This window comes from Pelophylax lessonae (assembly GCF_965119305.1).
Source record: "Pelophylax lessonae genome assembly, chromosome: 2".
In the NCBI taxonomy this organism is placed as follows: domain Eukaryota; kingdom Metazoa; phylum Chordata; class Amphibia; order Anura; family Ranidae; genus Pelophylax; species Pelophylax lessonae.
Window position 1 is genome coordinate 123,059,670 of NC_138769.1, and position 16,063 is coordinate 123,075,732.

A 16,063-nucleotide genomic window follows, 5' to 3' on the forward strand; every position below is an offset into this window, starting at 1 on the left:
GTACGTTCATAACGTTCAGTCACGTTTGGTCATGTTCAGCCGCGTTTCTGCATTTGGAACGCAGGGAAACACGTTCAAACGCAAATAATTGCGTTCCAAAAAACGTCCCTGAACTCAACTGCCTGCAAATGACTGTAAACGACCCTGTGTACATGGACAGATAAGATAAAATGTAGATGGGTTCAGGGGCTTCTGAAAAAAACGCCCAACTGCTCCTAAACGGCCATTTACAACGTCCCGTGTACATGGAGCCTTAGAGGTTTGCCTGGAGTTAAAGTATGTTCACCTTTTCACAAAAAAAATTAAAAAGGTTATATACACCCCCCCCCCCCCAGTCCTTGCTGCACTTACTTCGATGGATGATTAGGTTTCACTGCCCATGCAGCCAGTGCAAAAGCCTGGAATTTTGAAAGCCACGGTCTTCTTCCAAGATGGATCAAAGCTATTCTGATTGGTCACATGCTAGAACATGACTGCTTTCACTAATTAGAATTGCTCTTATCTGTCCTGGTCTCCAAAAGGAAAGAAGGAGAATCCCTGAACACCTGCACCAGCTGGGTGGGCAGTTGAAGCTAATCATCCATGGAGGTAACTGCAGCGGGGACCCGGGGGGAGTGTAGAAGGAGTACAGCGTATAGCTTTAAATTTTTTTCAGAAACTGAACTTTAAATTATAAGGCATACCAGAAGGAAAATTTGACTTTAAATTAAAATCATAGAAGGTTTAACCATTTCCCTTTTGGAAAAGAAAAGAAAAAGCTGAGCACAAAACAATTTATTTTGGGCAAATTTTAAAACCGATACACACAACTTGGCTGTAAAGTTATACAGTGGTTTAAATTTTACGGCACATTACTCCAAGGAGGCAAACAAACGAAATGTTAAAGAAATCGCCAAAAACCTCTTTTTGAAAGTGATTCTAACTTGCATATTATTCACAAATTTTCTGAAGACAAAACTGGATTTTTGTCTTACCATAAAATTCCATTTCTCTGAGGTTCACTGACGGACACCGCTCCATGTCTTCCTAGACCATTGGGCTTATGCTGCTCTCTTCAGGAGTAGGACTAGGCGGAAACAATTTTGGCTACACCCCTGAGGCAGTCCCAGGGGGTATACAATCATTTCCTGCTATAAGACTTCGGTTTGTAACAAGCAGTGTCAGAAGAATACATAACTCAACCCAACACAGGGGCGGGGCTGTGCGTCAGTGAACCTCAGAGAAAAGGATTTTACGGTAAGACAAAAAAACTGTTTTCTCTTTCATTCACTGACGGACACAGCTCCATGTCTTCTTAGACCCTTGGGATGTCCCAAAGCAGTATCAACATGAGGGGTGTGAAAAACACCGCAATACATAGAATTTCCAACAAGGGCTAAACATAGCCAACCAGGTAAAACAGGAGCTCAACCATACACCCTCAAGAGACAGGAGTCTCTGCAACCAAAGCCTGCAAAACTTTGTGGCCAAATGCAGCATCTGAAGATGCAAGTACATCTACCTTATAAAACTTTGTGAATGTGTGTACAGACGACCATGTAGCCACCTTTGCACACCTGAACCACTGACGCCTGATGACTGAAGGCTCAGAAGGCAATAAGCGCCCTCGTAGAATGCGCCTTGACAGGGAAAGGAGGAACCTGACCCTTAATAGACTAGGCCTGCACCACTGTCTGCCTGATCCATCTGGAAATGGTCACAGCAGATGCCGCCTGCCCGGTACGAGGTCCATCTGTAAGAAGAATCGGATTTCTGAATCGACTCAGTCACCACCAGGTACACCTGAATCGCCCTGACTATATCCAAGGAATGTAAAGCAATTTCTTTAGGATGTTTCGGCTTAGGACATAAGCACTGGAGGAGCCAGATGGCGAACTCCCTGCACAAAGGTGTGAACCAAGGACTTGGCCACTAACGGCCTTTGGAAAAATAAGGCGGAAATCTGGCCCTTGATGGTGCCCAGAGCCAAAATGTTGTATCTACACCTAGTCGTAGAAACTCCAACAGGCGAGACACAAAGGGAACAGGGAGAAACCACCCAGGGACTCACACCAATTAATGTAAGCCTTTCACACTCTATGATAAACCTTCCTGGAAGTAGATTTCCTAGCTTTTAACAACGTAGGAATAACCGACTCAGACAGCCCTCTGTCCTTCAGCACCTGGCTTTCGATAGCCAAGCTGTTAAAGTCAGCAACTGTAAAGCAGGATGGAAGATTGGTCCCTAAGACCAAAGATCTTCCCTGAGAGGAAGCTTGCAAGGAACATCAGCGACCAGTCATACCAGATCAGCGATCCAGGCCTGGCAAGGCCAGTCTGGGGTCACTAAGATCACCGTAATCCCTTCTGCCTCGATCCTGCGTAGAAGTCTTGACAGAAGCTTGAGAGGAGAGAAGGCATAAATCAGACGATCCTGACCCCCACAAGGCCACCAGCGCGTCTGTGGCGTCCGCCAGAGGATCCAGTGCCACGAACCTATGCACCTTTCTGTTGAACCGAGATGCCAACAGATCCACCTCGGGGGTACCTCACCGGAGACACAACTGATGAAACCCCTCCAGATGAAGAGACCATCCCCTCTGGTCCAACACCTGTGGACTGAGGTAATTTGCCTGCCATTTTTCCACTCCGGGAATGTGTGCGGCGGCCAAGGGACGTCTGCTACCAGCCTTAGCAGACCTGCGTACCAAGACCGGTGAGGCCAGTCTGGCATCACCAGAATGACTGGAATCCCTTCTACCTCGATTCTGCGTAGCAGTCTCAACAGAAGTTGTATTTGAGGAAAAGCATAAATCAGACGATACTGACCCCAAATAGGCACCAGGGCGTTTGAGCGTCAGCCAGAGGATCCCGAGACCCTGACACGAACCTCTGCACCTTCCTGTTGAGACTGGAGGCCGACAGGTGCACATCGGGGGTTTCCCACCGGAGACACAGCTGATGAAACCCTTCCGGGTAAAGAGACCATTCTCCCTGATCCACTATCTGCCGACAGATAGTCCGCTTGCCAATTCTCTACCCCCGGAATGTGCACAGCAGAGAGGGCTGAAACATATAGTTCTGCCCACCTCAGAATGTCGGATACTTCCTCTTTGTGCCCCTTTGAAGATTGACATATGCTACAGTCGTAGCATTGTCAGATTGTATCCTCACTGGGAATACCTGCAGATGCTCTGTCCACTGAGAACGACCAAGTTTAATCGCCCGAATCTCCAGGATGTTGATCGGCAGACTGGACTCCTATCGAGTCCAAACACCTTGAGCTGAGTATACTCTCAAGACACCTCCCCACCCGGAAAGACTGGCATCCGTGGAAATCTCTGTCCAATACAGCGGAAGAAAGTAATTTCCCAGTCAAAGTGCCGGGGAACGGAGCCACCATATCAGAGACCCCCTTGTACCCCGACTCAACAGGGTCAGATCGTCCAACAGCGGATCCTTGTTCTATTTGGCAAGAATCTCTCTGGAATGGAACTGAGCAAACGCAACTGCCTTGAAGGTGGAGACCATCAGACCCTGCACTTGCATGCAAGTCCTGAGCGATGACCGACGGTTGGACAACAGGAGCCGAATCGCATTCTGCAACTTCAGAATTTTCGCCTGTGGAAGAAACACCCGGGCCGATGCTGAATCCAGCGTCAGACCCAAGTAGTCCAGCATGGTGAATGGAGTCAAAGTTGATTCCTGAAAATTCAGTGTCCATCCGAACTCCTGTAGAGTTTGCACAGTAATGTCCAAGTCGACTTCTAGAGCCGAAGAAGACTCTGCAGGCAGAAACAGATAGTCCAGGTAACCTAGTACCTCGATCCCCTTCTGCCGAAGCAAGGCCAACACTGGGGCCAAAACTTTTGTGAACCCCGAGGAGCTGAGACGAGACCAAAAGTAACACCATGAATTGATAATGCTCCTCGCCCACGGCAAAATGAAGAAAACGCTAAAGCCCGACATAGATTGGAATATGAAGGTAAGCGTCCTTGAGATCGATAGAAGCCAAAAGATCCCCTTGATGAAGGAAAGCCACTACTGTGCGAATAGACTCCATCCAAAATTTCTGAACCTGCACAAAGTGGTTCAGAGCCTTGAGGTCCAAAATCGGGTGGACCTTGCCTTCCTCCCTGGAAACGGTAAACAGATTGGAATAAAAACCTTGAAAACATTCCGACTCTGGAACCAGTACAATGACACAATACTTAAGTCCTGCACTGCCCCATAGAGGCCCTGCACCTGATCGTGAGACAGGCGTAAGTTGGAAGGAAAGAACATTGCCAGGGGCAAGGACCGAAACGCGATCTTGTAGTCGAACTGAATCAACTGGTGGACCCATTTGTTCTGAATGAGAAAGGCCACAGGTTCGGAAAGAAGCAAAGACATCCCCCCATCCAAGATGCGGGTGAGGGTGCCCGTTCAGGCTGGGGAAGGCTTGTCTGCGGAACCAGTAGTGCCCGCTTTTGACTTACCATTCCAGGGCCTCTTGAAGCCGCCAGCGAAGTTACGGGTGGATCTCGAACCCTTTTCCTGCGATCCAGTTGGACAAAAGGGCCGCTTGTGAGCCAAGAAAAAAAAAAAAAGGACCACGTTTACGACGCATTTCCTTGCCCCTAGCAACCTGCGGGAGTAATGTACTCTTACCTCCCGTAAGGCCTTAACCGCTTCCATACAGAGCAGTTAGACCCCCTTCCTGCCCAGACCAATTTTCAGCTTTCAGCACTCTCACACTTTGAATGACAATTGCTCAGTCATGCTACACTGTAACCAAACAAAATTTTTATCATTTTTTTCACACAAATAGAGCTTTCTTTTGGTGGTATTTGATCACAACTGGGGTTTTTTTTTTTCGTGATATAAGCAAAAAAAGAGCAAAAATTTTGCAAAAAAAACACTTTTTTTTAGTTTCTATTATAAAATTTTGCAAAAAATTAATTTTTCTTCATACATTTGGGCCAAAATTTATACTGCTACATATCTCTGGTAAAATTAACCCAAATTAGTGTATATTATTTAGTCTGTGTGAAAGTTATTGAGTCTAGAAGCTATGGTACCAATTACTGAAAATTGATCACACCAGATGTACTGATGGCCTATCTCCTTTCTTGAGGCCCTGAAATGTCAGGACAGTACAAATACCCCCCAAATGACCCCTTTTTGTAAAGTAGACAGTCCAAGGTATTTAGTAAGAGGCATGGTGAGTTTTTTGAAGTTATAATTTTTTCCCACAATTCTTGGGAAAATGAAGAAAACATTTTTTTTTCTTTTTTTTCCCCAAAACGTTGTCAATTTATAAGCTATTTCTAACACATAGCATGTACACAGCAAAAATGACACCCCAAAATTCATTCTGCTACTCCTTCTGAGTATGGTGATACCACATGTGTGAGACTTTTACACAGCCTGGCCACAAAAAGAGACTCCACGTCCAAGTAGCACCATAAGGCGTTTTAGGAGCATAAATACACATAAAACTTTCTTACTACCTATCACACTTTTCAAGGCCCTAGAGCAACAATACAATGGAAAAGTCCACAAAATTACCCCATTTTGGAAAGCAAACACTCCAACGTATATTCTATGAGGCATTATGGGTCCTTTGAACATGTCATTTTTTTCCACAAGTTTTTGGAAAATGTGGGAAAAAAATAAAAACTTTTTTTTTTACACAAAGTTGTCAATTTATAGGATATTCCTAACACATAGCATGTACATCGCAAAAATGACACCCCAAAATACATTCTGCCACTCCTCCTGAGTATGGCAATACCACATGTGAGACTTTTTCACAGCCTAGCCATATAGAGGGGCCTAAACATCCAAGGAGCATCATCATGCATCCTAGCCACTTGCCTAGGCCTATTTTTGACATTTGGTGTTTACAAGCTAAAATCAGTTGTTTTTGCTAGAAAACTACTTAGAACCCCAAAACATTATATATTTTTTTTTAGCAGAGACCCTAGAGAATAAAATGGAGATTATTGCAATATTTTTTATCACACCGTATTTGCGCAGCGGTCTTCCAAACGCAATTTTTTGGGAAAAAAATCACTTTTTTTAATTAAAAAATAAGAAACCAGTAAAGTTAGCCCAATTGTTTTCCATAATGTGAAAGATAATGTTACGCCGAGTAAATAGATACCCAACATGTCATGCTTCAAAATTGCGCACGCTCACAGAATGGTGACAAATTTTGGTACTTAAAAATCCCCATAGGCGACATTTTAAAAATTTCTACAGGTTGCTATCTTAGAGTTACAGAGGAGGTCTATGGCTCAAATTATTGCTCTTGCTCTAACGATCGCGACGATACCTCACATGTGTAGTTTGAACACTGTTTACATATGTGGGCGGGGTTTCCGTATGCGTTCGCTTCTGCGCGCGAGCTCGCGGGGACACGGCGCTTTAATTTTTTTTTTTTTTTTTTTTACTATTTATTTTATTTATTATTTTTTATTTTTACACTGTTTTTTTTAAAAAAAAAAAATTGATCATTTTTATTTCTATTGCAAGAAATGTAAACATTACTTGTAATAGAAAAAGGCACGACAGGACCTCTTTTTTGTGAGATCTGGGGTCAAAAAGTCCTCAGATATCACAAGTACACTAAAAGATAGAAAAAATAAAAAAAAAAAATTAAAAAAAAATTAAATAAAATGAAAAAAAAAAAAGGGACCTTTAAACTGGTTGCTAGGCAACGACGTTTGCCGTAGCTCCGGTCCTCCAAGACCATAGAGTCGAGTGAGGGCAAGCTTGCCCTCACTCGACATCCTGTCTGTGAGGATCTGGGACCGGATCGTTTTCCCCGCTGCCGGCGGGTCCGGTAAGCGGGGAAAAGGACCAGAATGCAGCGGGAGGGGGGGGGGGGCACCTCTTCCGCCACCCCGGAAGGGTGATCCCGCGGCGAATCTGCCGCTGGGACCACCCTTATCGGAAAGCCAACCGTCCACCGTTTAAAAAAATACCAGGGTTATGGCAGCTATCTGCTGCCATAACACCGGTATTTAGGTTTAAACGGACGACGTATGTTAACCTTTTTGGACTTAGACATGGTGGCTGTATGAAGGGTGACAGGTACTTGGGTACTTTGCTGGGCAGGTGACAGGTACTCTGGTACTGATGAGCAAGTGGCAGGTACTCGAGTACTCCGATAGGCAGGTGACAGGTACTCGGGTACTCTTATGGGCAGGTGACAGGCAGGTGATAGGTACTGATGAGTAGTACTGATACTGATAGGTGATACTGATACTGTACTGATGGGTACGGATGATCAGTACTGATACTAATAGGTGATAGGTACTGATGGGTACTGATGAGTACTGATGAGTAGTGATGGGTAATGATGAGCAGGTGGCAAGTACTCGGGTACTTCAGGTGTCAGGTACTCTGATGAGCAGGTGGAAGGTACTCGGGTACTCTGTTGGGTAGGTGACAGGTACTCGGGTACTCCGATGATGGGTACTCAAAGTACCAGAGTACCTGTCATCAGAGTACCCGAGTACCTGTCATCAGAGTACCCGAGTACCTGTCATCAGAGTACCCGAGTACCTGTCATCAGAGTACCCGAGTACCTGTCATCAGAGTACCCGAGTACCCGTCATCAGAGTACCCGAGTACTTGTCATCAGAGTACCCGAGTACTTGTCATCAGAGTACCCGAGTACCTGTCATCAGAGTACCCGAGTACCTGTCACCAGCCCATCAGAGTACCTGTCACCAGAGTACCCGAGTACCTGTCATCAGAGTACCCGAGTACCCATCATCAGAGTACCCGAGTACCTGTCATCAGAGTACCCGAGTACCTGTCATCAGAGTACCCGAGTACCTGTCATCAGAGTACCCGAGTACCTGTCATCAGAGTACCCGAGTACCCATCATCAGAGTACCCGAGTACCTGTCACCAGCCCATCAGAGTACCTGTCATCAGCCCATCAGAGTACCCGAGTACCTGTCATCTGAGTACCTGATGGGCTGGTGACAGGTACTCGGGTACTTTGATGGGCTAGTGACAGGTGCTCTTTATTGGGGGGGGGGCAATCAGTGTGGTTGGGGTGCACTATGATTGGTAACTAGCTGTTACCACAATCTCCTCCTCACACAGGATCAGTGTGTGAGGAGGAGAACACGGTGACAGCTAGTTACCGTGTTCTCTGATGACATTTGTGACCGGCTGTGATTGGACACAGCCGGTCACGTGGTAAAGAGCCAATTTCATTGGCTCTTTACCTAGATCGGGGATGGGCTCTGTCCGAGGGACGAGCCTCGTCCCCGATCGCCGCGCTGCGCGCCCCCGGGGGCGCGCATTAAGGAAGGAACGAGCGGCTCGCGCTGGAGCCGCTCATGTGATCGGCTGTGATTGACACAGCCGATCACGTGGTAAACAGCCAATTTCATTGGCTGTTTACCTTGATCGGGGTTGGGCTCAGTCCGAGGGACGAGCCTCACCCCCGATCGCCGCGCTGCGCGCCCCCGGGGGCGCGCAGTAGCGGGGAGATCCGGGCGCCGTCATATGACGTCGGCCCGGATCGAGAAAGGATTTGTGCCGACGTCATTTTACATGACGCGGTACGGAAGGGGTTAACATTGGCGTTTATTGTCTGATGACCACATATTATCCAAATATGTACGATCTACCCCTGAGTTGGTCTTCAGACGAACTACTTCTTTACGTGCCAAATTAATCTCAATTCACTATCGAGATCACTATCGGGATCAACCTGATCTGACTCCCCAACCTAGGGGCACTGACCATTGCAGATATTGTGCTCCATGCCCCTGGATAACAGAGGGTAGGAGTATCTGCCTGCCCAATGGCATCAATCATGACAAGACGAGGTGTCATTTATTTAATGACCTGCCAATGCCAAGCTTTCTATATTGGTACAGTGCCTTGCGAAAGTATTCGGCCCCCTTGAACTTTGCAACCTTTTGCCACATTTCAGGCTTCAAACATAAAGATATAAAACTATAATTTTTTGTGAAGAATCAACAAGTGGGACACAATCATGAAGTGGAACAAAATTTATTGGATATTTCAAACTTTTTTAACAAATAAAAAACTGAAAAATTGGCCGTGCAAAATTATTCAGCCCCCTTAAGTTAATACTTTGTAGCGCCACCTTTTGCTGCGATTACAGCTGTAAGTCGCTTGGGGTATGTCTCTATCAGTTTTGCACATCGAGAGACTGAAATGTTTGCCCATTTCTCCTTGCAAAACAGCTCGAGCTCAGTGAGGTTGGATGGAGAGCGTTTGTGAACAGCAGTTTACAGTTCTTTCCACAGATTCTCGATTGGATTCAGGTCTGGACTTTGACTTGGCCATTCTAACACCTGGATATGTTTATTGGTGAACCATTCCATTGTAGATTTTGCTTTATGTTTTGGATCATTGTCTTGTTGGAAGACAAATCTCCGCCCCAGTCTCAGGTCTTTTGCAGACTCCATCAAGTTTTCTTCCAGAATGGTCCTGTATTTGGCTCCATCCATCTTCCCATCAATTTTAACAATCTTCCCTGTCCCTGCTGAAGAAAAGCAAGCCCAAACCATGATGCTGTCACCACCATGTTTGACAGTGGGGATGGTGTGTTCAGGGTGATGAGCTGTGTTGCTTTTACACCAAACCTAACCAAAGTCATAATGCCAAAAAGTTCGATTTTTTGTTTCATATGACCAGAGCACATGTTTAGTGTGTCTCCCAGGTGGCTTGTGGCAAACTTTAAACGACACCTTTTATGGATATCTTTAAGAAATGGCTTTCTTCTTGCCACTCTTCCATAAAGGCCAGCTTTCTTCTTGCCACTCTTCCATAAAGGCCAGATTTGTGCAGTATACGACTGATTGTTGTCCTATGGACAGAGTCTCCCACCTCACCTGTAGATCTCTGCAGTTCATCCAGAGTGATCATGGGCCTCTTGGCTGCATCTCTGATCAGTCTTCTCCTTGTATGAGCTGAAAGTTTAGAGGGACGGCCAGGTCTTCGCAGATTTGCAGTGGTCTGATACTCCTTCCATTTCAATATTATCACTTGCACAGTTGCACACACTTGCATCACTTGCTCCTTGGGATGTTTAAAGCTTGGGAAATCTTTTTGTATCCAAATCCGGCTTTAAACTTCTCCACAACAGTATCTCGGACCTGCCTGGTGTGTTCCTTGTTCTTCATGATGCTCTCTGCGCTTTAAACTGACCTCTGAGACGATCACAGTGCAGGTGCATTTATACGGGAGACTTGATTACACACAGGTGGATTCTATTTATCATCATTAGTCATTTAGGTCAACATTTAGGACACCACCAGACTCACCACCCAGCAGAAACAGGCACCTGCAGCCACCAGGAAAATCTGCACTTCACGTGCGGAGATCAAGTAGTAAAAAGATCCAGAAATCAGCACCAGGGAATAAGGAGGGGCTCCCACCACCAAAACCGTTGCGCACAGGGCTCCACTGTCATGGCCGCTGCTATTTTCAATGGCAAACTACCATAAAATGGCCATCGGACTACACAAATATGGCCACCTTGCATTGAGCACACAGTGTACAGCACAATGGTGGCACCAGGAAGCATCCCTAGGCCTCAGAAAACAAAACAGGAAGGAAGAGGGGCCCCTCGCCCCCCCCCCCCATCGCCAGCACAGCACCCTGCCCCCACCCCAGGCGGTGGACTAGGCCACCCCACAGCCCCAGTAAAGGAGGGGGATGGGAGGGGGGCGATAAGGCCCACAGGGACCACCAGACCAATGAGGAGGGTGCCTAACAAGGAGGGGAACCCAGGGGTCTGATCGTGCGAGTGAGATGGGTGACAGTCACCATACCAGGAACCACACAGGCACCACTCCAGACAGAACCTCCTCTCCATAGTCATATGCAACCTTGCGAGGCGAGGCGACCTTGCCTAACTCAAAGGCCAGCCCCTGTATGGTGGGGGGCCATGTCGTGGCTGACCTAGTGCAGAGCTGAGGTCTGCATGCGATCGCTAGCCAAACTGCAGTGACCACTGGATCTAGATTATCCAGCCCATTGCCCAGTCTGGCAGCTGATTGTAGACCTTACAGGAAAAAGACCAGGAGAAAAAATATCTAAAAAGAAAAAATTGCCAGGACCAGAGATCCCAGCAAGGAACTAGGTACTTACTGCTGACTACCTGAGTACCTATAGTAGAGAGAGGGAGTATACCCCCTCGGACTGCCCATAGGTGTAGCCAGACTTTTTTCTGCCTAGTGTCCTACTCATATAGGAGGCAGTATAACCCAATAGTTAAGAAGATCAGAAGCTGTGTCCGTCAATGAAAGAAAGAGAAATAGAAGTTTCCCTTTTTTAATTGAATTACTGAAATAAATTAACTTTTTGATGATATTCTAATTTTATGAGATGCGCATGTATATGATTGTTTCCCTTTGACTCCAATGGATATTTACATCATCTAACTTGTATCTGTAACAAAGGAATAAGAAGACTTCCCTTACTGAGGTCAGTAGGGAATTATTCCATCACCTCCTTGAAACGCTAAATAATTGAGCAAGCGATCTCCACAGAAGGTAAATAGAGGTAGCTATATAATATTCCTTACACTGAGAACTATGTAGCAGTGAATATGTGAACAAAAGTAAATCATGAATGAAGACAGATATACACAGCAAAATAGAGAACAAAAAATGACTGAGCTTTTCATAAGACTGCGTTTCAGAGCAGAAGTCAAACACATTCTGTATGCAAGTGTTGTCAGTGATATTGTATACAGCTGTAAGCTAAATTCACAAAATATGTCACTGCAAATGAATTACAACATCAATATCGTAGCATGAATGAACTACTCACCACATGGTACTTTGACCATGTAACAGGATTACACTTTTTTTAGTGGAATGTGAATTTTACATATTTCTTTCACTTCAGTTCTGAGTAAACTGTTGATTTTAAATACCATAGATTTCAATCTGATCTCTAAATGAACACCATTGTGACTGTTTGGAAAGCACACAATGCCAGTGATGAGGATGGAACATTTGGACAGTCATGTGAGGTACTCACCATTCACTAGACTGAAGTGTAGGAGAGTCATTCTGCGCTATGTGGTATAAGGCACTCATTGCATTCATATTAAACAAAGGAGGTTTCCTTTCAGCTGTGGAGAACAAACATTATCAAAGTGTTAAATTCTACAATTACTGTACATATTCTTCCCTCTTCCTACAATTACAAAAAGGACATTTTTTCCCTGCTTAAATCAAAGGTAATGTCAAGCTGATTGTGTCTTTAGTTAAGTGGTTTTTAAATATACCAGGTTACGTAAACATATACATGGTGTATATACTTGAGTTCCATAGAGATTTCTAAACAGCAAAAGAGAATCACAGAACAGAACAGAGGGTAAGCAAACAAGAACCAGAGAGTGAAGTGTGGCAGAAGAGAACCATAAAAATAAAGACAGTAGAAAAGAACCATAGAGGTGGAACTAGTATATAAGAACTTAACTATTAAGTGAGACGGACAGCACGAAACAGACGTACAAAGAAAGAAAGGGGCAGAAGGGAAAGAATAGGTAAGAAGCTGCAGCATTAACCATATGGTGTTTATCAAAGAATTATTCAAACTGGGTTTGGCTGAAACGCCTGACAAACTGGGGCTGAGATACAGCTTATCATGCAGTTGGACAGAGTGATAAGAACAAGCGACTCTTTATAGTAATCATGGTAGTCTGGCATTATAAAAGGAGAAGAAAGGCTGAGGACATTAGAAAGGCCAAGATGCAAAATTGTGGTTCCATCTGAAATGGTAACACTGTACCAAGTGGCTTTAATTGTCCAGTAGACATGAATAGGAGAGTAAGCTTATGATTGAAACGTGGGCAAGGTGGGACCCCAGACAAGAAAATGTACAAAAACGCATTACATAGTAATTCTTCTAAAATAAGTATGGAGGCCTGCTGAATAATCTATTACTGGTATTGGAAGGATACTTCTGACTCACTTTTTTTTTGTTTAAATGCAAAAAAGTAGAAAAAGATACAAAACATACAAAAAAGTGCAAAACGTAAGAAAACTAAATTGCAAAGCAAAGCTAGGCCTCAAAGCAACAGTCTGACAAAAAAATACAATAAGGGAAAAAATACTTTTATCTTGATCGTACAGTACAGAGCACAGGCTGAATATTTATAGGCCCTGGGAGCTAAGCTGTGACTTAAAAAGGTGAGCAACAACAAGGCAAAGAGAATCGTGCTAACCGGTCCTGCAAAACAGAAAAGGGCCGAAAACACAACTAAGGAGTGCTGCTTAACCTCCCTGGCGGTATGATTCTGTCAGGAATTCTGTACCAAAAGCGGTACAATTTTTTTCATGGAAATTTGGTGTTATGTATTATAGGCCTACAATTCTTAGTAATTACTGACTTAAACCTGACCAAAACAAGACTCTAGTAGACATCCCAGATGTGATAAATTTGAAACACAAACGCGTGAATTATAATCAAATCAATAATATAATTTTATTATATAATATATATAATAAAATTATAATATTGATTAGATTATAATTCATGCGTTATATAATATATATATGTGTGTGTGTGTGTGTGTGTATGTATATATATATATATATATATATATATATATATAATATAAAATGTGTTATGTGCAATTTTTTTTTTTTTTTTTTGAATTTCCCTCCCTAGTTCCGCTCCCATGCAGCATTGCTGCTGCAGGGAACGGAACTAGGAAATCCTCCTACCGACAGACGAGCGGCAGAGATCTCGGCTGGCGGTCACAGCAATGAGAGCTCATCGCTGGATCGCGAGGATAAGGTAAGAGACGCTCCGCTGCGCTGTCTGCATAGCTCTGCCATTCACCCCGAGCGTGACTCGGGGATACCGATAATAGCAGAAAATTCCTACCCCGAGTCATGCTCGGGGATACCGCTAGCAGGGTTAAAGAACCTAGCGGCTGAAAGCTGCATAAGCAGAGGCCTGGCCATTCACATGGCGATCTTGAAGCCAAAGGTTTCTGGAAAAGGATGCACAAGGCCAAAACCAAGTCTCAAGTAGTCGAACGGTTGAAATTCTTCACACTGGATGAAAAAAGGACCTTCAAGTAGGGTAGTAGATCCAAACAAATAACAGTGAAAAAACTATCAGCGCAAAAAATGGTGCAAAATGTTTATATAGAGATACACTATGTGCAAAGTAGAAATATACCGTGACATAAACGAATGTATACTAAATAATAAGATGTCCGGCAGCATACACCGACCGTGTTCACACCTCACAATCAATAGTAAATAAAATCAAACGGTGTTACGCCAGACCCAAAGCGTGCAGAAAAATCAACATAAGGAAATTCAAACAGTGAGATAAATAGTGTGGGCACATATTGAAGAGATAAGGGACAAAATCGAATGCTCTCCATATGTTCATAAGACAAAACGTTTATTCAGAAATGCACTTACACAGTCCGACACTCAATAGTGCATGACAGATAGCAGTTCCGTGCGCTCGTCTCGAGGGGATGTCATGCCCCTTATCGAGTTGGACCGGAGTTAGGTTCTGCACTTCCCTTTATGCTGTGATCATCGTGTGTTTACCCCATAAAGGGGACAGCTGTTTTAGACCATTGGTGATTCTGGGGTCTAAGAGTGAGGTGAGAGGCCATTATAATTGGTGGAGGGTCTGTGAACACAATCACTGAGATGGAAACCACTGGAGACCGTTTCATCTGATTTTATTGATGGACTTATTTTTCTCACCATTTATGCACACTATTTATCTCACTGTTTGAATATTTCCTTATGTCGATTTTTCTGCACACTTTGGGTAGGGAGCAACACCGTTTGATTTTATTTACTATTGATTGTGAGGGTTGTAGATCCTGCTGGAAAATGCTTTTCTGGCTATGAGTAATGTGGGAATGAGTGTCAGCTACACCCCTGTCCTCCGAGACCTTAACTTCCAACAGCAATGCAGGTAAAGACTGTGACAGAGAAGTAGGATGGTACAGGGGGCCTTGAGACAGCAGGTCTGACCTGTTTTGGAGCAGGCAATGGCTGTCCCCTAGAAGTTTGGTGTATGTCCATTTACCAGTTTCTTCTGTGCCTAATGGTGCTATGAGAATCAAATTCTTTTTTCTCTTTTTTGTGGAGCAATCCATAAAGAATCTGCTCTGTAGGGACTGCATACATTAACATGAACAGAGTCTAAGAAATGGTCTAAATATCCAATACCATTCCTAGGAGGATCCTTGGTCCTGGCCACAAAAAGGGGTAACTTGTTGAACCTGGAAGCCAGGATGTCCGTATTTGGAGTCCCCCATTTCTGACACAGCAGTTCAAAGTTTAAAGATGTCGGCATGCAGGGACCATTCCTCTTGGTCCAGGTGGTGAGGACTGAAAAAAAATCCACCTTACAATTGTCCACTCCCATGATGTGAAGAGCAGAGACTGCTTTTCTATTCTTAGGCGGTAGAAGTCCCCGAAGAGGGGGGTTTTGATAACTTCCACAGTGGGAGAAGGACCTCTCATCCAGTGACATGATTTATGAACTTGTCAAATGCCTCACCAAAGAGACTCCCCTTCCTCAAAGGGCATATGAGTGAGATATATTTTACAGGCCGCTTCACCTAACCAGGCTTTCACCAGGCTAAGAACTCTATTTAAATTTTTGACTTATGCCCAGAACAAGACACGAAGGTAAACCATCCAATGTTCTAATGGGGAAACTTGTTCCATAGACAGCTATCTAAGCGGACATTACTGGGGCAAAAAAGTGAAGGGAAATCTCTCTAATGGTACACAGAAAGAGGGAAAAAATAAAAACTGTGGCAGGGTTCTTAAAATTTCTCTACAAAACAAAGAAATTTAAAAGGTGAACACCGTACAACCCTTGCCCTCCCCCCTACAATCCCAGTCACCACTGTACTTCTCTCTGAAGATGTTGAGCTGTCAAAACCCCCGCAGCAGCTCAAGGGATTGGAGACACTTGCTCACCTCTTCTGTCTTCTTTTTGCTTTGCTTCTGGAAAGGCCAGACAGACTCTGCCTGGCCTGCGTTCTCACAGTGAAACACTCTGGTCCATCCCAGAAGCGCTTCTCAGAGAG

The 16,063-nt window shown here is 44.5% G+C and overlaps 1 protein-coding gene across 1 annotated transcript in view; it reads right to left on the minus strand.

Moving 5' to 3' along the window:
- Positions 1-16,063, minus strand: part of TAOK1 (TAO kinase 1) — a 254,292-nt gene that overhangs the window by 69,389 nt on the left and 168,840 nt on the right. The window contains exon 10 of the mRNA XM_082244852.1: positions 12,013-12,106. Within this exon, the coding sequence (XP_082100978.1) occupies positions 12,013-12,106 (94 nt within the window). The remainder of the gene's footprint in view (positions 1-12,012; positions 12,107-16,063) is intronic.